This window comes from Apodemus sylvaticus, chromosome 6 (assembly GCF_947179515.1).
Source record: "Apodemus sylvaticus chromosome 6, mApoSyl1.1, whole genome shotgun sequence".
Classification (NCBI taxonomy): domain Eukaryota; kingdom Metazoa; phylum Chordata; class Mammalia; order Rodentia; family Muridae; genus Apodemus; species Apodemus sylvaticus.
Genome location: NC_067477.1, coordinates 67690430 through 67717887, shown reverse-complemented (window position 1 = coordinate 67717887; position 27458 = coordinate 67690430). Strand labels below are relative to the sequence as shown.

At 44.7% G+C, this 27458-nt stretch overlaps 5 protein-coding genes across 9 annotated transcripts in view; 2 read left to right on the top strand and 3 right to left on the bottom strand.

The window, feature by feature from the left end:
- Positions 1-18227, bottom strand: part of LOC127687331 (diablo IAP-binding mitochondrial protein-like) — a 99726-nt gene extending 81499 nt beyond the window's left edge. Inside the window, exon 1 of the mRNA XM_052185852.1 lies at positions 17213-18227. The gene's annotated coding sequence lies outside the window, so the exon portion shown is untranslated. The remainder of the gene's footprint in view (positions 1-17212) is intronic.
- LOC127687323 (signal recognition particle 54 kDa protein) overlaps positions 1-27458 on the top strand; it is a 157032-nt gene that overhangs the window by 45149 nt on the left and 84425 nt on the right. Inside the window, exon 1 of one of the 4 annotated variants that reach the window (XM_052185837.1) lies at positions 1461-1536. The exons of the other annotated variants lie outside the window; for them this stretch is intronic. The gene's annotated coding sequence lies outside the window, so the exon portion shown is untranslated. Of the gene's footprint in view, positions 1-1460; positions 1537-27458 lie in introns of those variants that run through there. 4 annotated transcript variants of the gene reach the window in all.
- Positions 1286-27311, top strand: LOC127687329 (protein FAM177A1-like). Of its 2 annotated transcripts, XM_052185847.1 has the most exons (4): positions 1286-1536; positions 7203-7376; positions 12367-12433; positions 27208-27311. In XM_052185847.1, exons 1-4 carry the CDS (start codon positions 1456-1458, stop codon positions 27216-27218), a joined length of 333 nt encoding a protein of 110 aa, XP_052041807.1. In that variant the 5' UTR covers positions 1286-1455; the 3' UTR covers positions 27219-27311. The 2 variants fall into 2 exon arrangements, with proteins under 2 accessions (XP_052041807.1, XP_052041809.1); XM_052185849.1 differs by lacking the exon at positions 12367-12433.
- On the bottom strand, positions 15710-16154 carry LOC127687332 (diablo IAP-binding mitochondrial protein-like). Its single transcript, XM_052185853.1, has one exon. The coding sequence runs from the start codon at positions 16069-16071 to the stop codon at positions 15763-15765; it is 309 nt and encodes a 102-aa protein (XP_052041813.1). The 5' UTR covers positions 16072-16154; the 3' UTR covers positions 15710-15762.
- The window catches only part of LOC127687328 (uncharacterized), a 33847-nt gene continuing 28268 nt past the window's right edge, over positions 21880-27458 (bottom strand). Inside the window, exons 7-8 of the mRNA XM_052185846.1 lie at positions 25075-25165; positions 21880-22157 (exon numbers count right to left, since the gene is read on the bottom strand). Coding sequence (XP_052041806.1) covers positions 22041-22157; positions 25075-25165 — 208 coding nt within the window. The 3' untranslated portion in view covers positions 21880-22040. The remainder of the gene's footprint in view (positions 22158-25074; positions 25166-27458) is intronic.

Sequence of the window (27458 nt, the reverse complement as noted above, 5' to 3'; positions counted from 1 at the left end):
GCGTGAAAAAAAAAGCCACCAATCCCTGAGCTCCCCCAACTCAGGACTTGAAATCCTACCAATCCTCAATCTGAAAATCTCTGTCTGCCCCCTAAGAAATTCTATCTAAGCTCTGCCTTTTGTCCAGTATCCTGCTCTCCACTCCTGGGAGCAGAGGGCAGCCATCCCTCGATTTGTCCTTCCACACCCTGGATCCTCCATTAAATCTCGTTTGTTAGATTTCCTGCTCGGTGTGACTCTAGTCGGAAGGAGCCAAGCAGGAAAGTCAAGAAGAGAAGCAGCAAAGCAAGAGCAGGGCTGAGGCTCCTGACTCAGCTCAGCTGGGGATCAGCTGGGAAGCTGAGGAGGCTTCCTCCCAGAGAGAGTTTTGTGACTCCTGAGCTCCTGTGTCCCAGGATGCCCTTCCACTGGGATGCCTTCTCCCTCAGCTGTGTGGTTCCTGGGCTTCTGCGTCCCAGGACACCCTTCCAACTGAAGAGAAACATGTACAGGGAGCTTTAGATCATCGCACTTCTTTGGTCAAAAAGAATGTGTATTGTTTTTACAAATATTGTTTGATACAGTCTCATATAGCCTAAGATGGCCTCGGGCTTATTATATATGGAGTTGTCCTCTTGATACACACACCCCTCCACCTCTTTCACGGGAGTGCTGTGGTGGTTACAGGTGTGGTCCACCAGGCTGGCCTGTATTTTCTATTTTGTCTTTCTATATATTAGTGAAGATCTTCGTGTTAATAAAAGGCTATTTACCTGGAAGTGCTCCAGCTAGCATCATGTCGAAATCATGTAATGATAAGTTAATACCTCAGCAACGTTGTGACACTTGACTCAAATTCCAACATACATCCTCTACTTAGGAAGTTTTTGATGCCAGACTAGGCTACATGAGACCTTGTCTCAAAAAGAAAACCAAGAAATAGTAATTATTGCGGCTATGATTTCTTTAATTTGGTTGAACACTAGGACACACAGTTGTATAATAAAATCCCCATTCCCCAGCATACTGTAAGTGAAGTCCACCTTCGGGCCTTTATTTCAAGGGCATTTCATGATAAATGGAACACGTAACGTGAGCGGTGCTTTGTAGATCTTTAGAGCCAGCTCTTCCTTCTCAGCTTTTGACTAGAATGCAATTCCGGTTTTACCAGCTGGGAGCGGGTGTGGTGGGTCTCAGTCCCAGACGGAGCCCTGCGCAGCCCGCGTGATTATCCGGCGCAGGTAGGGGCTGTACCTGCAGAGGCCACGCCCCGCGCCCACGGAAGCTGCCAAGGCCCCGCCCCGCTCCGCCCCGCCCCTCCCAGCGCGGGCGATCCGGGCCCGCCTTCGCCGGGAGGGTGGACTAGGTGCTGCAGCCCGGGCGGCCTGGGCGATCCGGTAGGATCCTTCGTGCGGGCGGTGGGGAGCGTTCCTCGGACTAGCCTCCGTGTCGCCGCTGCCCGGGCCGGGGGTGACGATGGACCGTGAGTCGGGATGCGCGGCGGCGGGAGAAACCGAGGCAGCGGCCGCCGCGGCGTTCGGAGACACGACAAGGCAGGTAGGGCGGCGAGGGGCAGCCTCTGGACATTTCGGGGTTACTTTCCGTGTCCTCATTTTGCTTGGGTAAATAGCGGCTGCCGAGGCAAGGCGCCGCGGCCTCCGTGCCCGGGCTTTCCGGGGAGACTCCAGCCACCGGTTGCCAGAGAGAGAAAACAGGCGTGTCCCGGAAAGGCTGTCTGTCCTTAAAGTAGCCGAAAGCCAGGGGCGACAACCCAGGGCTGTTAGGTCGGGGTCCACCTTGCGGCGGCGGCGGCGAGGAACCAGGGTTTAGTGAATAGCATATGCACTATAAGCTAGCTCAGTCTACTCAGCCCAGGGCCCAGACTCGGGGAACTCTGCCGTGCTCACCCTCAGGCTGTCTGACCACATCAGTTAAAGCAGTCTGATCTGGACAACCCTCGCTGAGACTTTTAGTCTTCAGTTCATCTAATCCTTCTATATCAACGTCTGGAGATGGGTTCACCGATGAGGTGACATGCTCAGCTCAACACAGACATGTGCTAACGGCAATTATAAATCACAAGGAAAGGACGATACCTTAAGACAGTAAAATAATCTTGTGATACTAACTTTAATATATTTTAATCCTTTGGAGAAAAACGGTTCCGCATATAAGTAATAAAAAAACTACTAGTGAAGTGTTTTACATTCTCTTTACTTTATAATTGGGGTGTGTGGTGTGTTAGACGGGGAGGGAGAAAGAGAGAGAAGGAAAGATCATAGGACAACTCAGGTGTTTAGCACCTGGGCTATCACTGCCCTTCATACTGTCCCCCAGTTATGACTGGCCACACTGTAAATCCACATAAGCCACTAGAGGCTGCTGGGGGCTGTCTCAGTCATCACTAGTTTAGGAAAAAGAAAATAGCTTTAAAACTTACCGCAGGAGGACATTTAACTTTGGTTATTAAAAACTCTGAATTCGCCGGGCGTGGTGGCGCACGCCAGTAATCCCAGCACTTGGGAGGCAGAGGCAGGCGGATTTCTGAGTTTGAGGCCAGCCTGGAGAAACCCTGTCTCCAAAAAAAAATAAAAACAAAAACAAAAACAAAAAACAAACAAACAAAAAAAACCCACAACACTTCTGAAGTCTACCTCTTGTAAGAAAGGTGCTTTTTCAGTAACTTCATATTTTACAATAAATAGTCGAGTGTTGGTTGGGCACTTCTCCAAAACTACCAGTTCCTGACTTCTGCTCTGACTGTGAGTATATCGCTTCAGTTGTAATCTGCTCTACATCTGAGCCTCTGTGGACTCTCATCCAGAGTTCAGGCACTTAGGAGGCTTGAGGAGGGTTGCCAGCAGTGTGAGGCCCCCTGCGTGGGCCACCATGGTGTTAGAATGAGGTGGTTGAGGGGAGGCTCTCCACAGTTGTTATGTTAACTTCTCATGGGGAAGCACAAGCAAACCTCCAACTACCCGAGATGGGCACCACCGACACACCGGAATGCAGGTTTACCGCGTCCATCCTGGTGAGGCTGTTTATCAGGTCTTCTTACAGAATAGGGATGAGTTCCTCACAGGAGCACAGGTGACCCAAGCAGTTGGACCACCATCTTGTCCCATCCTGTCACAGGTGCTGAGTCCATAGAGCCTCTCATTTAATCAGCCTTTTGCTTCTAGATGTAGTCTCAAATCTCCCAAGAGCATTTGCAGTTAGGGGAGGAACGATGGCCGACATCCAGATAGGGGTCTCCCAGCCCTCCCCTCAGGAGTGCTAACAGGTCGGTGCCAGTCACCGTAGACCTGGCCACCCATGTATTTTGCTCTAGCTTCCAGGGCTAAGGCTCATTCCAAGAGATGGCATCTTGTTATCGTAAGAGGGGGGGAAATGCTAGGCCACAGGGTTTTCGGTCTTTCCCAAAAATAGTCTTACGTGTGTGTGTGTGTGTGTGTGTGTGTGTGTGTGTCCATGTATGTTTGGGCCCCTCAGGCAGGCAGGGTTGAATGTGTGGTGCTGGAGTTTCAGCAGTGGCGAGCCATCTGACGTGGGTGATGGGAACTGAACTCAGGTCCTTTGAAGAGGACAGAGTGCTCTTAACTGCTGAATCATCTCTCCAGCCTCAGTTTTCATAGTCTTGATTAAAAATAAATATTTAAACAGTGACGTCAGTAGAGAAAAGGGTAACCCTCCCCGGAATACCCCATGGCCTCTTCTCCTGAGTTCCCATTACACAAGTGACAAAGGATTCTGTGTACACACTGTGTCCTTGTTAATACAAACTCACACCACAGATAGAGACTCTTGGAATTCACCAGTTTTTTTACTCTTAGTCATATTCCTGAACTAAAAACACCTCTGAGAACTGAAGGGATTTGCCCAGTTTGAGGAAGAGGTCTATTGAGAGCCGGGAGGTGGAAGAGGCTACTGATGACTTATATTCCTCCTCGCTCTCTTAAACAAACAGAGCAACCCCATCCGAGTGTGGGGGCTTATCTTTGTAATCCTAGCATTTGGGAATCTGAGTCAGGAGGGTTGCTGTGAGCTTAAGGCCAGCTCAGGCTACATTTTGAATGGTAGACTAGCCTTGGCTACACAATGAAATCCTGCCTCACAAAGGAGAAAGGGGGTGGGGGAGGGAGGGAGGAAGGCCAACCTGCAGCACAGTGCAGGCAAGGAGGAGAAACAGTAGACACACCATATTGTTACCTAGGCCCTACCAGGCCACCTAGGATCTGATGGGACACTGTGTCCAGACTCTTTTCTGAATGGACTTTTAACAGAGTCTCGGCCTCAGTACAGCTGAAGAGTTAGGTTTCAGCTCGATTCCTTTCCTTAGTGCCTGTTTCCAGGGAGAGGCGCTGCTTTCTCTGCGCACCAAGAGCTGCTGTTGACCAAAGGGTGTGGTAGTACCTACGCCATGCGGCTAAAATCCCAGTTGAGGGAGATGACAGAATAATTCCAGGTATTGTGGTTTTTGGTTTTTTTTGGGGGGGGGGGTTGTTTTTTTTGTTTTTTGTTTTTTGTTTTTTGGATTTGTTTTTTTCAAGACAGGCTTTCTCTGTATAGCCCTGGCTGTCCTGGAACTCACTCTGTAGACCAGGCTGGCCTCAAACTTAGAAATCTGCCTGCCTCTGCCTCCCAGAGTGCTGGGATTACAGGCGAGCGCCACCACTGCCCAGCCAGGTGTTGTGTTTATTTTAAAAGAAGACCAAAGCATTGTGGGCATCTACAAGAAAGACAGTACCTATTAAAAACAGGGGAGAGACAGGAAAGAGGAAGAGATCTGTCTCCAAAACAAAACAACAAAATCCCACTGCTCCTGAGACTCAAGACTTATATTATGGTTAACCATAAAGTATAATTAAATCTTAATGGACATTACATTTCTTACTTTACTACTGTTAGAAAATTATGTTTTCAGATATTTGGATTTTTTTTGAAAATGAAATTTATATAACTGGCAGTAAACTACTTTTTAATAGACGTTTTATGTGTATGAATATTTTGCCTTTTTTTTTATGTATGGGTGCCATGAGCGTGCTTGGTAACCAAGTGTTGGGTCCCCTGAAAGAGGTCACAGCCCACAGGCTGAGAACTGCTGTTAGCTACTCTGTAAAACCTAAGATATTACTACTTGACTTTTACACAAGGTTTGCCTAAAATGATGGGCCTACAATTTGAGATTTACCGTGTCAAAAACAATGGTTAATTTTTGTTAGTATGTGTATGAGTGTGTTGCCTGCATGTCTGTCTGTGTACCATGTACGCTTGCTGCCCACGGAGGCCAGATGAGGGTGTCGGGTTCCCTGACTCTGGAGTTAAGGTGGTTGTAAGCTGGCCTGTATGTACTGGGACCACACTTAGATCCTCTTCAGAGCAGCAAGGGTTGAGCCATCTCTGTGCCCCACCTTCTTTTGCTTGGTTTTTAAAATAGGATCTCTTATAGTTCAGGCTTACCTCAAATTTACTGTGTGGTAGAGGCTGGCCTTGAACCACTGATCCTCCTGGCTCTCCCTAAATGCTGAGATTATAGGCTTATACTACCATAGCTGTCATAAATCTTTTATATGAATTGTGATAATTAAATGCCACTAAAATTATTTCATACCAAGTGTTAGTCAAAATTTTTATACTTACGTACTTTTGGTACTCAAAAAAAAAAAAAAAAACCTGTGAATCATGTTTTAGGCTTTCTGTTTTTTAGATTTTAAAAACTGTCAAAAAGTCAGGATTAACAGGAATTTTATGCTAGTTTTTATGACTTAGGACAGGATGACAACAAGTTCCATCCCTGAGACATGTTTTTGTTTTGTTTTGTTTTTAGTTTATAATCCCAGCACTGGTGAGGCAGAGACAGGTGGGTCCCAGCTTGCTAGCCAACCAGTCTGCCCTGCTTAGAGAGTTCAGGACCAAGAAGAGATCCTGTCTTAAAAAAGAATGATGGATGATACTTTGATATCCTGAGACTGTAATACAATTAGTGCATAGATTCCCCCCCAAACACATCTCTTTGTTAAAAAACATACAAACAAACAAAACAACAACAAAAACCCTGTTGTTACATACATATATACAGATAATACCAAGTTATCTGAAAATTCAGGTATAGAACACTGATGGGTTTTTAGACTTTCTTTGGCACAATGTTTAAAATCCTCCCCTGCGCTTCAGGCTTCAGAGGTGGCTCTGCAATAAACTGGGCATGACACTTCCAGAGGACCCCGCTATACCACTCCTGGGCATATACCCAGAGGATTCCCCAGCATGTAATAAGGACACATGCTCCACTATGTTCATAGCAGCCCTATTTATAAAAGCCAGAAGCTGGAAAGAACCCAGATGTCACTCAGCGGTGGAATGGATACAGAAAATGTGATATATATACACAATGGAGTACTATTCAGCCATTAGAAACAATGAATTTATGAAATTCTTAGAGAAATGGATGGAACTGGAGAACATCAGCCTAAGTCTCGAAAGAACACTCATGGTATGCACTCACTGATAAATGGATATTAGCCTAGAAGCTTGGAATACCCTAGAAACAATTCACATATCAAATGATGCCCAAGAAGGAAGGAAGGAGGGGCCCCTGGTCCTGGAAAGGCTCAGTGCAGCAGTGTAGGGGAATACCAGGACAGGGCAGCAGGAAGGGGTTGATTGGGGAACAGGAGGAAGGAAGAGGGCTTATGGGACTTTCAGAGAGGGGGTTCCAGGAAAGGGAAAATCACTTGAAATGTAAATTAAGAATATATCAAATAAAAAAAAATTAAAAAAAAACTCTCGCTACTTTCAGAGAGGACCTGGATTTGGTTACCCACACCCATATGGTGGCTCACAACCATCTGTAACTCCCAGGGATGGGGTTCCAGTGTGGGCCCAGGCACACATGCGGTGTACATACAATATTATTCAGGTATAACACTCATGCACATAAAAATAAATCTAAAAAATAGGTCTCTCTCACTTTAAATGCCTTTAGTTGGGCCATGCGTCCTCTCAGGAGCCTTCATCCCTGGAGAGTTTTATCAGTTTTGGGAAACTTCTTGGCCCTAAAAGGAGCTGGATTTAGGATTCCTGGGGTGTATAATTTTTTAAAATTGCTTAAGGATTTTTCTAGTTTCTTCAATCTTTAAAATAAAACAATCAAACACCTGTTAGATATACACTGGAAGACAGACTCACTCAAAACTCATGTTCTTAACTTTTCATTGACATAGATGAGTAATGAAAGAGGATTTGAGAATGTAGAACTGGGAGTCCTGGGGAAAAAGAAGAAAGTCCCAAGGAGGGTCATCCACTTCGTCAGCGGGGAGACGATGGAGGAGTACAGCACCGACAAGGACGAGGTGGACAGCCTGGACAAGAAAGACGTGCTGCCCACCATCGACCCGGTACGCTCGCTCGCCCGCCGCCACGGCTTGGCCTGCCTCGCTTTGTTCTTTCAACACTGAACGAAGGGACTGTTTGGAGTTTAAACCAACTACCATCCATTAGGATTGGTAGAAAACATTGTTTTTACATAGTATGGAACTATTTCCAACGTTTCAGTGGCCTGAACCAGTCCTGCTTCTTTGTAGCAGAGCTCGTTAGCAGTGTGAACTTGTGGGAGGCTCTAGTAAGTGCAGCTTTTGAATCTGAGTCCCTTTCAGTTCACTGATCCTGCATATACAGCGGGCAGGGGCTCGTATAAACTGTGTGGGGTGTGGTCAATGAGCAAATAGATGCCCTAGAATTAAGAAGGCTCTCAACGTGCTATAAATGAAACCTAGAAACATATTAGAGAATTTAAAAATTATATTTAATTTAAGATGTTAATTTTTATAAGGTTTAGCTGAGTAAATTTTTAGCTATTAAGAAAAGAAATTCCTGGGGCTGGAGAGATGGCTCAGTGGGTAAGAGCACTGACTGCTCTTCCAAAGGTCATGAGTTCAAATCCCAGCACCCACATGGTGGCTCACAACCATCCATAAAAAGATCTGATGCCCTTTCCTGGTGCATCTGAAGACAGCTACAGTATACTACTTACTTACTTATAAATAAATCTTTAAAAAAAAAAGAAAAGAAAAGAAAAGAAAAGAAATTCCATGCCAGGCTCAGTACTTAAGCCTTTAATCCCAGCACTGAAGAGGCAGAGACAGGTGGATCTCCGTAAGTTTGAGGCCAATTTGTTCTACAAACAGAGTTCCAGGATAGCCAGGGCGGTTACACAGAGAAATGGAGTCTCAGGACTGCCCCAGCCCCTAAAAAAACAAACAAAAAACCCATTTCCACATTCTATAGTACAGAAAATATTAAAAGTACAATATACTCAGAGTAGCCAGACATGTTGAATATTAGAGGTAATCCATAAAGTAGAAGGATTGTTTGGATAAATGTTTTTCTTTTAAAGCACTCTGGAGAAATTAGTTAGAGCTGTCTTAAAAATGTTTGTCTCTAGGGCTGGAGAGATGGCTCAGTGGTTAAGAGCACTGTCTGCTCTTCCAAAGGACTTGGGCTCAGTTCCCAGCACCCACATAGCAGCCCACAACTGCCTGTGCCAAGGGATCTAATGCCTTTAGACCAATACCTATAAAATAAAGTTAAATAAATCATTTAAAAGATGTTTCCATGTTTTAAAATCATTTTCAGCTGATGTGGCAAGAGGTGGAGGCAGGAGGATCAGGAGTTCAGGGCCAGCCTCAGCTATATAGCAAGTTTGAAGCTAGTCTGGAATATATGAGACTCTGTGTCAAAGTGGGGGGGGGGGAAGAAAGCCCCCCCCCAAAAAAACCCCATTGTCTCAAAAGCTATTCAGAGTTTCCATAGAAATAAGAGTGGCACATTGTCAGAGAAAGTCCGAATCCTTACCACTTATGGATTCAGTTGAACTCCAGCTTGCATGCGGTACAACTTCACCTGTTTAAAGTATAATTTAGTAGTAGTTAGCATGGCACAGCCTGGGCACAGGCGGTTTTAGCACATCTATGCCATCTGGAAAAGCGTTCCTCCCTTTCTACCCTCCGTGTCCTCCCTCATTCCTGGACAGTCTCTGTGTGCGTACGTAGATTTCCCTGTTAGCACAGCCTCCTGTGCTGTCTGTCTTCTTTCCTTTGATGTTTTCACGGTTCATTCATGTATAGCATGTGCTAGTGCTTTGTTCCTTTATTATATTACAGACCACCCGGATAATCCTTATTGTGTGACTATACCACATTTCATTCCATCCTTGTCAGTTAGTGGAAACACTGCTTGCTTCCACTATTTGGGTCATATGAATATTGTACTGTGAATACAGGCTTTTGTGTCACTGCCTGGTTTTTGTCTTGGACATGGAGCTAGGGGTGAAGTGGCTGGGTCATTTGCTGTTTAAACATTTGAGGAACTTTGCCCGATCACTTTCCATTGTGGCTACACCACTTTTTGTTCTTTTTTTCCACTTTCATTTTCATGTGTGTGGGTGTTCTGCCTGCCTGTATGACTGTGTACCATGTATGTGCAGTGCCTATGTCTCCTGAGTGCTAGGATTTGAGGTAGGTTGCTACCACACCCAGCTAGAGTTAATTCTTAGGCCTTTTTTCTTTTTAAGTTTCTAGTGTCAGACTGGGTGTGGAAAGTACCAAGTTCAAGGCTAGACCAGCCTAGGCACCAGAGTGAGGTTGTGGCTCACTGAACTGCATAGAGGCCTTGCAAGTATAGTTTCTACATCCAGGTCTTTGGAACTGGTTTTGTTTTGCAACAGCCTGGAACCAACGCTTGCTCAGAATTCAAGGTTATCCTCCTGCTTCAGCTTCTTGAATGCTGAGATTACAGGTGTGCTCACAGATGCCAGCAGCCACATCTGTTCTGAGTTAATTTTGTATATGATATGGGTGAGGGTCAGATGTCATACTTTGCCATGTGATTTTCCAGCCTTCACAGTGTAATTTGAAAAATCTCTTTCTTCCAGTAGTGTCTTAGTTACTGTTCTGTTGCTGTGGAGACACCAGGACCAAGGCAACTCTTATAAAGGAAAACATTTGAGGGCTTGCTTATCTTTTCAGAGGTTTAGTCCACTGTCATCGTGGTAGGAAGCATGGTAGCACAGAGGCAGACATGATGCTGGAGAGTTGGCTGAGAGCTATATATATCCTTATCCGATGGCAGGAAGAAGGGAGGATGTGGACAGACTCTTTGAGTTTTTAAAACCTCAAAGCCCACTCTACAATGACACACTTCTTTCAACAAGGCCACACCTTCTAATCCTTTCAAATAGCTCCACTCCCTAGTGATCACACATTCAAATCTGAGTCTATGGGGGCCATCCTTATTCAAACCACCATGAATGGTCTTGCTGCCTTTGGTAATCCCTTTGACTATTGGACATGGCTTTATGCTGGACTTAAGGCTTCCATTAGTTCTGTGAGTCTGTTCTTGTACCAATACCCTTCCTAGCCTCTTGTCTTCTGGGATACTGGCATCCAGGCGCACTCTCCTGTCTTTGGTATCGATTGTGAGGCTGAAAATGTGAATACTGGGATTGTTCGTTTTTTTTCTCTTTTCAAGATTGTCTGGTTCTTCTTGGTCCCTTAAAGTACGATGTAACTAATTAGTTTGCCAACTTCTGAAGAGAAGGCGGTGGAGATCTTATTGAATTATAGGCCTATTTAGGGAAAGGTTCACAACCTGTGGGTTCCAACCCCCAAGGGGCCACACAGCAGATATCCTGCATATCGGATAGTTACCTTACAGTAACAGTAGCAAAATTACATTTATGAGGTAGCAACGAAATGATTTTATGGTTGAGGGTCACTACAACTTGAGGAACTGTATTAAAGGGTTGCAACCTTAGGAAGGCTAAAAACCACTGGTTTAGGGACTACGGCCATTTTATTAACCAGAGTCATTTGAAAATCAAAGGTCTTGAGAGGGAAGACAGAGACACATTTTTGAGGGAACAGAAAAATGTGTGGTTTAACCTATAAACTCAAAGCCTGAAAGAGCCACAGTGTAGACCCAGGTATGTGCTTCTGAGATGGTGACTTGGCTCTGGGGAGACTTGAGCCACCTGTGATTTTTGGCTTAGCAACATTTGTGTCCAAGTAATAGGCTGGATATCTCCTCAGACGGAGCAGGGTTGATAGTCCTTGCTTCGGTGTTGGCTGTTACTCTCTCTAGAATCAACTTCAGAACTGTCCAGTGGGAACATTTGTGTTTTCTTTTGCCTGTGTAGGTGTGTGTGTACTCACATGTATGCTGGTGTACCCGTGCATGCATGCGTGGAGGCCAAAGCTCAGGTGTTGCTCTCTGGAGCTATCTGCTTTGTTTGACAAGGAGTTTTGACAGGATTTTTCACTGGAATCTAGAGCTTGCCATTTAGGTAGGCTGTTTGGCCAGCAAGCCCCAGAGAGGCGCCTGTCTCTGCCTCCCCTGTGCTGGAATTACATGCACACACTACACACCAGGGTTTTTATGCCTAGTTTTTCTTTTCTAAGTAGTTTCTAATTCATACAACACAAAACATTTTATAGAAATTTCATACTATGTTATAGAAATTGTGTCTAGCATGGTGGTGCATGTCTTTAATCCCAACACTCAGGGCACAGAGGTAGGGGGATCTCTGTGAGTTCAAGACCAACCTGGTCTACATTGTGATTTCCAGAATATGCAGGGCCTCATACTGAGACCCTATTTCAAAACCAACCAACCAACCACCACCACCAACAACAACAACAAATAACAACAACAAGAAGACAGGAGGAGACTGGAGTCTTTTGTGACTATGCCTTTTGAGTGTGTTGTTGCATGGTTTTCATCCTAGCTCTCAGGGGGCAGAGGCAGGTGGAGCTCTGTGAGTTTGAGGGCAGCCTGGCCTTTGCAGTGAGTTCCAGGACAGCCAAAGCTTCAGAGTTAAGACCCTGTCTTAAAACAAACATATATACATATATAATACATACACACATACATACAAACATACCAAACAGCTAATCCTTCCATACTTTTTACTATTGAACACTCACTTGATATCCTCCTAATTACCCCCTATTTCTTTACCAGAATCTTTCTGCTGTAACATTTGTTAGCAATATCTGCAAGGTCCTTTCTTTGTGCACTCTCCTGGATGTTCTTATGAAGAATGAGGTCAAAAAAGCAAGAAAGGAGAAAAGCTGAGGTACTCAGTCCAGCCTGAGTTACAGCGCCATTCCATTGCTAAATGTTTTTAGTCCTTCTGTGGGTGAAGCTGGTGGGACTCATACGGGAACCATGAAGTGTCTTTGTGGATTTGGATATACGTAGGTTTCTATTTGACTGGGTTCTTCAGTGCTTCCTATGGATGTCTTGTAAGCCTGCTAAGCATATCATTTAGTTCACTCTGGTTTAAAGATACTATCAGATGAATGTTGCTAATCTGACTTCTTGTTGCAGACAAAACTTACCTGGGGCCCCTACTTATGGTTTTACATGCTGCGGGCGGCCACATCCACCCTCTCAGGTACTGCCCTTTGAACTGAATATTATATGACTGCTCTAATATGTTCTGCACACGGCCGTTATCAAATGAGATGTTCCCACTGAAACAGAAACAAAATAGGGAGCTGTTTGTCCTCTGTTGGTAGCCAGCCAGCACTGGAAAGCTATTACTCTAGCGTGTACAAATGGCCTTCAGTTTACAGTTGTGTTAGGAGACAACCCAGGGCCAGACCAACAAGCAGACTTGATTCCTGGAATCCCTCAGGGAAGAACTTCCTCCTCACAAGCTGTCCTCTGACCTCCACAGAATACACTGTGCTACCCTGTTAGTGCAATAATGAAAACAGGCCTGGACAATGGCACCTCTAATGCAGATATGTTTTAAAGCTGTCGTCACCCCTGTTACATTTGGTTTCAAATGGCTGAAAATCTCATCATGGCTCACTGCCTATTCTAAAGCCTTTTTTAAACCATATATGTATTTGTATTACTTTTTCCTCCTTGCATACCAGCATCTTACCTCTAGTCTGTCATGTAGTTACAGGGAAGCCTGCTTTTTTCCAGGTAATGCTTCTCATGTTGCTGAGGACTGAACTGGTCCTGTACATCCCAGGCAAAAACTCTTCCACTGCTATGTCCTAGCAGTATTTCACTTCTTAAATAGAAATGTAACTGATATTTGAAGGAACTACATTAGTAAGAGTGCTTGCTGCTCTTTCCCAGAGGACTGGAGTTAAGTCCCAGCACCCCTATCATATAGCTCAAAACACCTGTAACCCTAGTTCCAGGGGAGCCCACACTGCCCCTGGTCTCCATAGACACCCACACACATGTAGCATACAGATGTACATACAAAAATAAATCTTTTTTAAAAAGTAAGTAAGGCCGGGTGGTGGTGGCGCACGCCTGTAATTCCAGTACTCTGGGGAGGCAGAGGCAGGCAAATTTCTGAGTTCGAGGCCAGCATGGTCTACCAAGTGAGTTCCAGGACAGCCAGGGCTATATAGAGAAACCCTGTCTAGAAAAAACCAAATCCAAAAAAACAAAAAAAAAAAAACAAAAAAAAAAAAAAGTAACTAAAACTAATCATGGTGGCACATGTGTGAAACTCTAACACTCAAAGCACTGGCTCAAAAGAATAAGAGGGCAGTGGAATAGCATTGTTGTCTGCCATTGTCTCTGAATTCCTCACAGCTGTATGCAAGGGGTTGGCTGGTGCTGCAGTCATCTTAAAGGCAGCTTACAAGGTAGGTATTGGCAAGGATTATTTCCTTCTAGAATGTTGTAGGGATGACCTCATGTCTTTAAATCACACATAGCCCAGGTTATCCTCGAAATAACTATGTAGTCAAGGCTAGCCTTGAGCTTCTTTCTGATCCTCTTGCTCCTGCCTCACGAGTGCTGGGGTCACAGGTGAGCACCACTCACCCGGCTCACTGCCGAGCTTTGCCTTACGAACCTACCTCATGAGTGGTCCCACTCAGCTGGGCAAGTGCGAGAGCAGAGGAGAGGAGAAGGAGACTGGACTGGAAGGTCAAGTCTTCGTTATCCTAACCTCAGACGGGACATTCTATAAAGCTGCCATAGTTTACACATTAAAAACAAGTTCTAGCACGTGGTGAAGGAGGAAATTACACAAGATGTAAAAACTGCAAATGGGGTCATTGGGAGCCATGCGGAAGCAGCCGTTGTAGGAACAATGAAGGAAATCACCAGGAGAGAATGCCAGCTCAGCAGAGATGGTGTTATTGATAATGATGCCCTTATGACTCTGTGGTCAGGAATGGAAAGACTGCCGAGGGAAGAAAGAACACTTTCCACGAAAACAAAGAAGGCTTTGTGATTTAAAATCTCTGTTCACCATTTATGGTTCGTGTCTGGTTTTTTGACTGAAAAAACAGGCTTTCCCCTCACCCACCAAACCAGCAAAGTGGGACTGAGATTTATGATCCAAAAGTAACTCTGGGCTAGGCATGGTGATACATACCTGTAATTGCAGCATTAGGGAGGAGGAGTCCCAGTTTGAGGCTTCTTGGATGCTACAGTATGACCCATCACAAAGATCAAACAAGGAAAGCATCTCCCTACCCACCCCAAATTTTGGGATACCTCAGTCATCAGCAAGAATTTATTGAGCACTTACTTTGTATTTTATTAGACATACAAGACAGCATTTATTCTCATTTAGTCGGACAATATTTGTGACCACAGAAATAGAAGCCTTGAAAACTATTTGTTTTTGTTTTTAAAACATTGGATTTTCATTTTATGAATAAATGTCTATGTACTAAATTTGTGCCTGGTACTGGTGGAGGCCAGAAGTGAATACTGGGTTCTCGGAACTGCAGTTACAGAGAGCTGTGAGCTGGTGTGTGGGTGATGAATTGATCTGGGTTCCTCTGGAAGAACAGCCAGTGCTCTTAACCATGGAGCAAGCTCCCCAGCTCTGGGAACCAGGCTCTGATTGGATCATGTTCTGTGTCCTAAATTCAAAAGGAGAACGAGAGTTTTAAAAATTCAGTGGGGTAGAGTGGCACACACCCGTAATTCCATCTCCCCACAGTTTCCCTGGGAAGCCTTCATTTCTACATTATGCATTCTTTCATTCATTATTCTCAATAAAATTTTTGAGTGCCTACTATGTGCAAGGCATGTGATGTATACTTTATATGCCCCTTTTGTCCCCTTGGTAATTTTGAGACAGGGTATCAGTAAGTAGTCTTGATTGGCCTGGGTTTTACTATGTAGATCAAGCTAACCTCAGACTTACAGAGGTCCATCCGCCTGTGCCTCCTGAGTGTTGGATAAAACTGTGCACCACCATGATTCTTTTTTCTGGCTTCTGTGTTACAAACACACACACACACACACACACACACACACACACACACACGGATTAAAAAGATGGCTCAGTGGCTAAGAGCACTGACTATTAAGTCAGTTCTGAGTTAAGAGGTTCTGAGTTCAATTCCCAGCAACCACATGGTGGCTCCCAACCATCATAATGATGCCCTCTTCTGGTGGTATCTGAAGACAGCTACAGTGTACTTATAAATAAATATTTAGAGAGAGAGAGAGAGAGAGAGAGAGAGAGAGAGAGAGAGAGAGAGAGAGAGAGTTGCTGTACTGAGGGACAGTGCTGAACCATGCCTGAGAGCTAAGGACTAGGCCATAGAGGCCGCAGAGAGCAGGGGCTGGGCACAGCTCACAGAAGGCTCTGGTCTGACTGTCAATGGCAGACCCTGTTGGCCTCTGCAGAGTCCGGACGGACGACATTAGGTGGGTCATTCACCCACTTTCCCCACAGAGTGCATGGGCAGGGCACCGGGCTCAGTCCCTCAATCTTCGCAGCTAGGCCTCCTCTTCCTGGTCCGCCCCCTCGTCACTCGCCTCCTGTGCTTTCTGGTGCAGCTCTTGTGTCTGCGCCTCGGCCAGCTTGGTCCCTGCTTTCTGGGACAGCTGGCGCACCTCCTGCACCTGTGACTTCAAGTGGATGTGATTCCTGGCGGCTCTGGAGGCCTGCTCTGCTCCAGTTTGATAGGCGGCCTCTGTTGCCATCTCTGAAAGGCCTGCCGCTGTCATCCAAGTGGCTCTGATTTCTGAGCAGTGGAAACCGCACACAGTGCCGCACCGAATCCACTCGACATAGTTTTGTGCCATGGTTTTATCAACTCTGAGAAACAGCGTTTCTTGGAGTTAGTCGGGACAGGAAAACGCTGTCCGTACCTGAACAGAGAGGTCATGCTCCGAGTCAACCAACTCCTCAGAGCCACCATCCTGTGGTGGAGGAGGACGCCCCCCCCCCCCATTTCAGTTCTTAACACCCACATTAGGCAGCTCACAGCTCCAAGGGATCCTGAAGCTTCTGAGGGCACCACACACACACACACACACACACACACACAAATAAATCTTAAAAATGCAGTTCCATGCGCTGGAGATATGGCTCAGCAGTTAAGAGCACTGGTTGTTCTTCCAAAAATCCAGAGTTCAATTCTCAGCAGTACATGGTGGCTCACGACTGCCTATAACTGCAGCCACATGGGATCTTCTGTAAACTCCCTTGAATTTTAGTCAGTCTAATACTTGATATATGTTCTACCTGAGGAAATGCAGTAAATGAATAGCTATTTGGAGCAGGGAGACGGAGACGCTCCGTGCAGCTTGTGTTAAGTGGTATTGCGGCACCTTCAGGAATGGCAGACTGAAAGAGACAAGCACTAGAGCGGTCATTTAGGAGCACTGGTTTCCTCTTATATCTACATACTGTGGTGTGTATGTCTGTGTGTTCATGCACATTTGTACATACATATGTGGATGTGGGAGTAGGTTCTCTCCTATCATATGGGAATCTTTAGGTCTTTATGGTTGGTGGCAAGTTCCTTTATCTACCCTACTGGTTTCATTCTAAGAGCACAATCACCAGCCAGGCTATCACCAAGGCAACTGGCCACTCTCCACAAACTGACAGTAAGTCCCTATGGCTGAAGACAATGTCTATACAACTCGCTGAACATGGAGAAGTCTGTCTGGTGCCTCCCTAGAGCCTTCACCCCTACTGTCTGATGCCTGTGGTACTGCAAAGTGCTCTGCATGCTACTGAAGGAGAAAGGTAAACATCCACTCGGCTACACACCCTTCCGTCTACAGGCGTGGTCTGCCTGCAGGCCATGCTACTACAGTGGTGGTACAAAGTTTTTGGGAGTCACCAACTATCTTAGTTAGGGTTTCATTGCTGTAAAGGGACATCGTGATCAGAGCAACTCTTATAAAGGAAAACATTTAATAGGGGCTGGCTTACATTTCAGAGGTTCAGTCCATTATCATCATGGCCGGAAGCATGGCAGCGTGCAGGCAGACATGGCACTGGAGAAGTCAAGAGTTCTACATCTGGATCTGTGGGCAGAAGGAGGCCACAAGCCACACTGGGCAAAGCTTGAGCATAGGGGACCTCAAATCCCAGTCCCACTGTAAGACACTTGCAACAAGGTTACATCTACTCCAACAAAGCCACACCTCCCTAAGGTGTCACTCCTTATGGGCCAAGCATTCGAACACATGAGTCTATGGGGGCCAAACCTATTTAAACCACCACACCAAATGTCTGATTGGATTTAAGGGCCATTCCAAGAGATGGAACTCATCTCTGATACTTCTTCAGTTGTCAAGGACCTAGGACTAGATAGGCCAGGAATCTAGGATAAAACCACATACTACTGTTCTGTCAAAGCAATGGTTCTCAACCTTCCTAATGCTAAGACCTCTTAATACAGTTAAGTGACCTCATGTTGTGATGACCCCCAACCATGAAATTACTTTTGTTGTTACTTCATAACTATAATTTTGTTACTGTTATGAATCATGTGACTGTCTATGTTTCTAATACTGATGAACTTAGATAACCCCTGTGAAAGGGTCATTCGGCCCCCAAGTGGGTTGAGACCAACAGGATGAGAACATAGCAAATAAAATGACTCTTGATGACATTCTGCTGTATTCAGATCACCATCACCAGAGAAGCCCCTCCAGGAGACAGGAACAAATACAGAGAGCCACAGCTGGACAGAGTGTAGACAATGAGAGGCCTAAATGAGATGTCTCCATCAATCTGCCTCCTCAGGGCTTAGGGAACTCTACAGAGGACGGGCAGAAAGAGTGGAGGAGCTAGAGGCTGGGGGACACCAAGGAACAAGGTCTTCTGAACACAGCCAGAGTCTCAGTGTGTACAAGAGCCATTCTTAAGGGCAGCCCCATGCCCACAGTCGATGGTCAACACAAAAGGATCTCAGTGGCAGTTTGGGAGGTGGTTTTTTTTTTTTTTTTTTTGAAGTTGGTTTTTTCGAGATAGGGTTTCTCTGTGTAGCCCTGGCTGTCCTGGAACTCACTCTGTAGACCAGGGTGGTCTCGAACTCAGAAATCTGCCTGCCTCTGCCTCCCAGAGTGCTGGGATTACAGGCGTGTGCCACCACTGCCCGGCACTGGGAGGTGTTTTATCTCCTGGTACTCTGTCAGGGCATCCCTCTCCCCACAGGTCTTTTGCGTATATATTAGGGTTTCTAATTTTGTATTTTTATAAGACTTCTCTGTGTGAGGATGTGGATGCTTCCACATCTGTATGTGTGTCCTCTGCTTTCTTTGGGTCTCTTTCTTTATTGTTTTGCCCTATTTCAGTTTGTTTGTTTTTGGTTTTATTTTTAGAAGCTTGTATTTTCTAAATGAGAGATTAAAAGTGTGTAGATTTTGATGGAAGAGGAGTTGGGGAAGATCTGGGAGGAGTTGGGGGAGGGAAACTATAATCAGAATATATTGTGTAAAAAATATTTTTAATACAATAAATGAGCACGGCTTTTTGAATAGAGCTGGGCAACATGGCACACATGTTTATCCCAGCACTAGGGAGGCAGAGGCAGGAGGATCTTTTTGAGTTTGAGGCCAGTCTGGTCTAAATAGTGAGTTCCAGGACAGAGAGAAACTTTGTCTCAAAAACCAAACAAACAAAAATCCAAACAAACAAAAACAACAATAAAACAAGAAACAAAACAAAAAGCCAAACCAAAAACAAAAGAAAAAGAGAAGTTACAATAGTTATAGCTGGGTGTACTGGCACTCGCCTCTGGTCCCAGCACTCTGGAGGCAGGAGGTCTAATGTGCACGGTACTGTAGATCAAGTAGGTAGTAGGTAAGAACCTTACCAGCGAAGGCTATAAAATCCAATACATTCTAATAGTTAGGATTTTGTAATTTTTTTTTAGTTTTTTTTTATGTTTTTATTTTATTGGTTTTTCAAGACAGTCCTAGCTGTCCTATAACTCACTCTGTAGACCAGACTGGCCTTGAACTCACAGAGGTCCTCCTGCCTCTGCCTCCCAAATGCTGGGATAAAATATGTGTGTCACCAGTGCTTGGCATGTTTTTGTTGTTGTTTTGGTTTTATTTGTTTTTTTGAGACAGGGTCTCATTGTGTTACACAATGTGTAACAATGTTTCAGAAATCCTGGAATTTGCTATCCCAGTATTTTTTCATTTATAGCGCAGAACTATTTTGGAAGATTATGCTGCATCAGGAAACCACATCCTCCTTGCTTTGTTAACCATCCCATCTGACCTCAAACTCTGCTGCAGCTAGTGGAGAACCACAGCACACAACTCCTTCACTGTAGGCCTTGCTCAGGAATGCTGCACGCTCACTTTCCCTGACAGGGGTGCTGGCACAAACTCCCAGGTTGATCCCAAGGTCTACAGGAGTAGCCAGAGGTCTCGAGATGGCAGAGAACAATCCTTCCAGTTGTTATTACCAGAAATGTTTAAAAGTTTCCACATTAGCTAAGCGGTGGTGGTTGCACACACCTGTAATCCCAGCATTCCTGAAGGCAGAGGCTGGAGGATTTCTGATTTTGAGGCCAGCGCCTGGTTCCAGGAGTGAATTCCAGGAAACCCTGTCTTGAAAAAAACAAATCCAAAAAACCAAAAAAAAAAAAAAAAAAAAAAAAAAAAAAAAAGCGGGGGGGGGGTGGGGGGGGTGGGGTGGGGGGGTAGGGGGGTGGGAGGGGGAGAAGGTGTTTTCCCAAGATAAAGCTATTTCAGTTTTAAGGATTTCCTTGACAATCAATTCTTCAGTTGCTTTTCTGTTATTTGGTGACTCATGCTAGAGGATGATATTGCTGTGGCTTCCTCAGAACGGCCACTGGTTAGATGGTAATAGAGGATAACCTTGGATGACCTTGGGTTCATCATTCTGCCTCCCAAGTGAGGCATTATAGGTGTGTAGCAGCACACTCCAACCCAGATCCTTCAGCTTTGAATATATACGTATACTGGTCCCAGTAACTAACTGGGCTGTATCCCCAGTAAACATTTATTCAATGTGGGATAGCCCCCGCTTTGTCTTTGAGACCTTAGTCAGCAAGCATCACTGTATAACCATTCATAAAGTAAAATGTATCTGTAGTGCTATCAATGGATAACAACTATGAATACGACTGACATCCAAGTCCCCTTGATAGGTACATGAGAATACAGATAGAAGACTATGGGGTTAGTTTTCAGTTAGGGCTTTGTGCCTACATGCAATAGGGATAGTGCGACAATTACCCTGATCCCCTGATGAAATTTGTAGTTCTTAATACTAACAATCCTGCATATACCCCCACCCCCTTTTTTGAACGGAGCTTGTCACATAGCTCAGTCTGGTCTCGAACTGGCGATCCTGTTGCAGGCTCTTGAGGTGGGATTCTAGGCTGGGGTCGCTGTACCCCTAGACTTGGTGCTGGCACACGTGATACGAACATGCACACTTTGATCACTAGACTCATTTCCCCTTCCCTTGGGCGTATCTCCAGGAGTCGTGGTGCTAGGTCTCTCAGAACCTTTCTTCAGCGTTCTGAGGAGCTGCCAAGGTTTCCCACAGCACCAAACCACGGTGCCTTTGCCTGGAGTGTAAAATTGCTCCAGCCATTCAGTATTAAACTTCATCACGCACTGCAAGCCGTGGGCCCTACAGTGCCCACGGCAGATGGATTTTCAGAAAGCTTCAAGTACAGTTGCTTTCCCAATGTCTGAGAAAATGAAGTTGTATTTCTATTAGGGTATCTTCTAACTCTCAAGTCTGTGCTTCACTTTTAGATAGAAAGCATAGCTCTTATTTGCACCTGCAGTCTGTCCTAAAAATTAGGTTTGGCAAAGAAAATAAACAAAGATGGAATCTAAATGCTGAATCACTGTTTCCGGCTGATCTTTTTTTTTTTTCCTTCTCCCTAGACAGGGTTTCTCTGTGTAGCCCTGGCTGCCCTGGAACTCACTCTGTAGACCAGGCTGGCCTCGAACTCAAGAAATCTGCCCACCTCTGCCTCCTGAGTGCTGGGATTAAAGGCATGCGCCACCACTGCCCAGCTCAGGCTGATCTTTTATCGATTGTCAGGACTTGTCTTTTTCTCCTTTGAAGCCATTTTTTTTTTTTTTTTTATTGCTTTGGTTGCTTTTGAAAAGCTCAAGCATTATTCTCAGGCCTACAAGGAGGACTGTGAGTTTGGTAGCACACCTTTAGTTACAGAGGAGGTGGATTTTTGAGCCAGCCTGGTCTATAAAACAACTTCCAGGCCATCCAGAGCTACAGAGAAAGCCTGTCTTGAGAAAAAGGGCCTCTGGGGAACTAGGGGGCGAACAAGAAGGGAGAAGAGCCTCTGTGGAAAGTGTCTTTACATAACAATGTATCTACATGTTACCTGGGGGCTCTGTCTAGTTCCACTTTTTCTAGAAACCTTTAAACATAAAAAATAAATAAAAAATTAACCCTATCCTAGCTAGGCTCTGCAGAGACATACCGAATCATATACAGTGAGACCTTCCATTTCCTCCTTCCTTGCACCAAAGAAGCCACAGTTGAGCTTCCTAGAGGTCATGTTTGGATGTGGCATGTAAATTAAGCACAGATAAGCTTATTTTTGTAACAAAAATAAAAGAGCAAACAAAACATGTCAGATATATATTTTAGTTATCACACAGTTTATTTATATCCACATACAACTATTGTATACGCAGCCCCAAGAACTAGTTACTGGCACAGTCATGCATAGAGCTTGAGAGGGAATACACAAAGCATGACTAAGGTGTCACACTGGGTGGCTTTGGTGCTAGAGAACCTTATATAAGTGAATTTGCTGAAGAGCTTCTTGGTCAGCGTCCCATTGTGAGTACACATCGAGATTCAGAGGTATCTCTTCCACCCAGGAGGACAGCTGCAAATTAATCTGTGGGGAAAATGCACAAACATGAAAACCTCAGAACAATCCTCTTACTCAGAATTCCACAATATTAACCTAAGTAAGTCACACGACAGTTTTTCTAAAGACTGTCTTTTTATTTTATATTTATAAGTACTGTCATCATGCATGTATGTGTACTATGTCCATGCCTGGTCCCCAAGAAAGCCACAAGAGGGAGTCAGATTCCCTGGAACTGGGGTTATAGATAATTGTGAACTGCTATATAGGTCTTGGGAAGCAAATGCAGGCCCTGTGCTTTAAAACCGATGAGCCATCTTTCCAGCCCCCCACATCCCAGGGTTTTTTCTATGATAAACAGGGCTAAGTTTACATAGTACCATGAGTAGCTTTTGTTTTACTTTGATTTTGGAACTTTAAAAAATTTTCATAAAAATATAAAATGCTTATAGATTTAGGTCTATGAGGTTTTGCTTGCATGTAGACTGTGAACCATCAATGGGTGCCTGGTGCCCACAGAGTTCAGAAGATAAATTATCCTAGAACTGCAGTTTTAAATGGTTGTGAGCCACCATGTGGGTACTGGGAACTGAACCCAGATCACGGGCAAGGATAACTGGTACTCCAACTGCTGAGCCATTTCTCTAGCCCCTGGAGTAATTATTTTAATGTAAGTAGTGTAATAATTATCACAAGGATTGCATCATCAAAGATAAAAACAATGGGAATATATATCAAGCACAAAAGGTTCTTATTCCCATGGTACGGGAGAGGCACAATTTCCCTCCATAACCTGCACAAGACTGTCCCCTTCACACTGTAAACTTGAGCCTCTACAGAACTCTGGAGCCATTAGTGTACATATCTGTTTAAAGTCATTTCCTATTAAACAAATTCAGCGGTGATCACATACACGATGTGGACTGCTCTTCACAGTAAGCTTGCCCTTTCTGGAGAATCTAGGGGTTGAACCCAGTTGCCAGGCCAAACAACAGAGAACTTTTTACCAGCTGAGCCTCACTGCTGGCCTGAAGTTGTTTTCCTAAATGAGAAAGCAACAGAGTCACCAAGTTTCCATCTAAGCTCTCTTCCACAGCCTTTAGTTTGAGGCAGGCAGCCTCAGCCTGCACGCCTCAGGGTCCCACACAGGAGTGAGCACCTGCACCAACATGTCTAACTTCTGCAAGTTTTTAACAGTTCATTGTATTTATTATTTGTGTACGTGCTTACACATATGACTGGTACACGTCACCTTTCTTTTCTAGCCTCTTCTTCTTTTGAGACCAGGTCTTTTTTTCCTAGGCCAGGATGGCCTTGAAGTCATTCGTGAATCTCCTCCTGACTGCCTCTGGCTTGCTGCAGTTATTGGTGTCAATGGCTGTCCAGACAGATTTATATACATACTATTGAAGCTATTCTTTTGGGGGCAGGGAGACGTCTCAGCAGTTAAGAACACATGCTGCTCTTGCGGAGGGCCCAGGCTTGGCTCTCAGCACTCACACGGTGCTTCCCAACCTTTCCTGAGTCGTTCCAGGGAATCTGAAGCTCTCTGCCGACCAATGTGAACAGCAGGCCACATGTGATGACCATACACACACGAGGCAAAATGGTTATACACAGAAATAAGTCTTAAAAAAACACAACTTATTTTGCTAAGTAGGAAAAAAGCCACTAAACTGACATATATTATCATATATATTAGAAAACATATAAATTAGAAATTTAAAAGGAATATATTTGCTTTGTCTTTTTTGAAACGAGTCTCACTATGTAGCTCTGGTTGGGTTGAAAATCACTCTGCAGACCAGGTTGGCCTTAAATTCAGGCATTCTCCTGCTCTGCCTCCCAAGTGCTGGGACTAAATGCGTGCACCACTATGCCTGACCAAGAATATATTTTAAAAGGAATGTTTCTGTGAGAATGGAAAATTATGGTAGGATCCCACTACTGATGAAGCAGGTAAATTGAGATTAGTATCTTCCTTTACACATCCCCAGATTATTTCCTTTGCTATAACAAGCCAAATTAGGAGATATGGTTCAATGTTCAAGAACGCTTGCTGCCTAGCACAGGGACCAGAGCCCAGAGCCCAGGCAGTTCTACTGTCTATGTAACTGATGATTAGCATCCATCACACGCCGAAGTACAGCACACACCAAAGTACAGCAGCCTAGGCCAGGGGCATCCGCTGCAGCACGACAAGTCCCCATATATGGCCTGCCTGGCCTCCAATCACCCCTTCCTTCTGTGCTAAAGGACAATGTTATGATGTGGGTATTCATTTGTCCAGTTTAGCTTTGAGAAGGGGGTTCTGTTGACCAGGCTGCTCTCAAACCAGTGGGCTGAAGATCTTCCTGCCTCAGCCTCCCACGGAGCTGCGGTACAGGTTTGTTACTCTTCCTCCTTAGCTATGATGGACATGCTAAGGCTCTTACCCACACTCAGTAGTGTGTATTAACCTGTAACTATAACCCCACAGTTATTAAAAACTGTGTAGAAAAACAAGGAAGTCTATATCTAGACATGAACTGTATTTCAGTGCTTTTGAGGGTAGAAGACAAACCATAAAGCAGTACTTTAGCAACACAGTCTTGCTATTTCTATAATGTTATAATAGTTATCAGAAAAAAAAGTTTAGATAAGAAAAATGTTGAAGGGCTGGGGATATAGATCGGCCCAGTGTTTGCCTGACAGGCATGAGCCCTGGGGTGTGGGGGGATTGTTTTTTGATTGTATTTTTCTCTGGGTAACCTTGGCTATCCTGGTACTCTCTCTTTATAGGCCAGGCCAGCTTCAAACTCAGAGATCTACCTGCCTCTCCCTCCTGAGTGCTAGATTTAAAGGCCTGCGCTACCACACCCAGCTCAGGAGCCATAGGTTTAATGCCTGCCACCACCCAAACCAACCAACCAACCAACCAACAGTAGGAAAAGTAGTCACATACCTCTAGACCCATGAGAGAATCTTGGAGACTTGGTACTGTCACTAATAGTGATCCTTGTTTCCTTATATTATGGATGATGTAGTCCCAGGCACTAGAACACATTAAAAACTGATATGATGAAACAGTAAGATAATATCACATATTAATCAGAATAGAGATGGCTCTCTTGTTCAATGTTTCCTCTTTCTATCTCCTGATGGGGAGGAGAGCCACGACTGTTAAGCAATCTACCCAACCTCTAAGTCACAGCCCCAGCCAAGTTTGGTGGGAAACACTTGGGATCCCAGCACCGAGGAAACTGAGGCAGGAGGTTCCTCTTGGGTTAGAGGCCAGCCTGGAATACAAAATGAGTTTTAGGGCACCAGCCTTGGCTATAGAATTAGACCTCATCTGAACAAAGCAACAACAAACCCAACAAAACCTTGGATGTAGCCTTTAATAAACAACTCAGCGGGGCGGTGATGGCGCACACCTGTAATCCCAGCACTCTGGGAGGCAGAGGCAGGCGGATTTCTGAGTTCGAGGCCAGCCTGTACTACAGAGTGAGCTCCAGGACAGCCAGGGCTACACAGAGCAACCCTGTCTCAATAAAACCAAATCCAAAAAAAAAAAAAAACCAAAAACAAAAAACCCCAGCAACTGTACACTTTGCTATTTACACAAATAGCAAAGAAGTTTAAAACATGTACTACAAAAAAGATCTGCACGTGATTATTTATTGTAGTTTTATTCATAATTTACCAACCTTGGAAGCAATTATGACATGGAGAAATTTTGACATATCTAGACAACTGCACACTGTTCAGCTCTAAAAGGGAATGCGTTCACGCCATTAAGACATGGAGGAACCTCATGCCTGTTGCTAGAGAGGGAACCTAACCTGGAAGAGTTCTGGAAGTTGTATGATTATAACTTTCACATGCTGGAAACGGAAAACTATGGGTTAGGAAAAAGATCAGTGGCTGCCAAGGGTGAGGTGAGAGTACAGGACAAAGGGCTGAGCAGGGGATTTTTAGGGCAGTGAAACTATTGTCCGTGTTTTAAGGCTGGGCGCAAGTCACACACATGCATAACCACACACATGCACGGGCTGTGCGGCACCAGGAGTGAGCGCTACTGTAAACTTCTGGTGACTATGCAGTTCCTAAGACCCATCCTAAGACTCACACTGTTGTGGTGGGAGGAATGGTAACGGTGCATACAGACTCTGCGGTGTGGTGGGTAGAGTGTACAGGAAATGCTTAGCTTTTAAAAAGTTTTGCTGAGCACTCAAAACTTCACTATAAAAAGCAAAACAAAAACCTGACATGTTAGCTTTTATCAGACACTGGACTTTTTTTCTTTTCTTTTCTGAATAAGGATGACAAAAGAAAATGCAGTCAGTATCTAGAAATCTAGATAGGCAAAATGTTTACCCACAGGAAACAGAACTACAGCAACACAGTAGAAATTGGCAAAATTTCCAGTTCCTGAGGGGTGTTGGTAAAGTTACGAGGTCAAAGTACTGATATTAACAAGATGGGGATGTGGGTTACTGTAAAGATTCTGAACAAGAGAACTGGAGTTTTCAGAATCGCACAAGTCAAGCAGGTTCAGCATCAAAGCCTTGAACTTTCTCCACAGAGCACATGAGAATCAGTCCTTCAGACTGCAACTAGGCTGAGATTGCTGAGGAAGGGGAAGTGTCCTGGGAAAACAAGGGGTACAGAAGCCAGAAACTAAAACTATGTGTAGATGTGTATGCTGTGTAGATTAGACCTCTTTAAACTCATATCAAGAGTTAAATCATACCTCATCTGGCTGGATGGAGTACTTTGGGGAGGGAATTCCAATATTAAAGAGCATCTGCAAAGTTTGGTGGGACTAGCCAGTTCTACAGGATAATGAAAGAACCGGCCAATGCATGTCAGAGTGCAGTGTGTGTTTGACCAGGTCTGTGTAACTCCCAGGGTTGATATGCACCAGATTACACTATGTATGGCCTTGGTAGTTTACCCCACCAGCAGGGAACAGTCTCCGCAGTGAGACTGGTGAGGTGGATGGGTAGCAGCATCATTTGTATTTATTTTTGGTTGAGGCTATGGCTAGTAGGTGTCATATGTTTAGAACATTTTGTTTTGTTTTGTTTTTCAGGATGCGGATGATAATCACTCAGCACTGTTTCAACTAGAGTTGTTTTTTTTTTAAAATGTGGTTCCTAAAAATGCTGTACTTTACGTCCATTTAATTAAAAAACTGGAAAACTATATTAGCACAATCTTTTCAATTATCTGAGACAGGTCTCACAGAGCTCAGGATGCCTTCGGCTCACTGTTTAGCTGAATTCACTGCCCTAACGCAGTTCAGTGTTCTGGTGCAGCACGGGTCCAGAACCGTGACCTAGG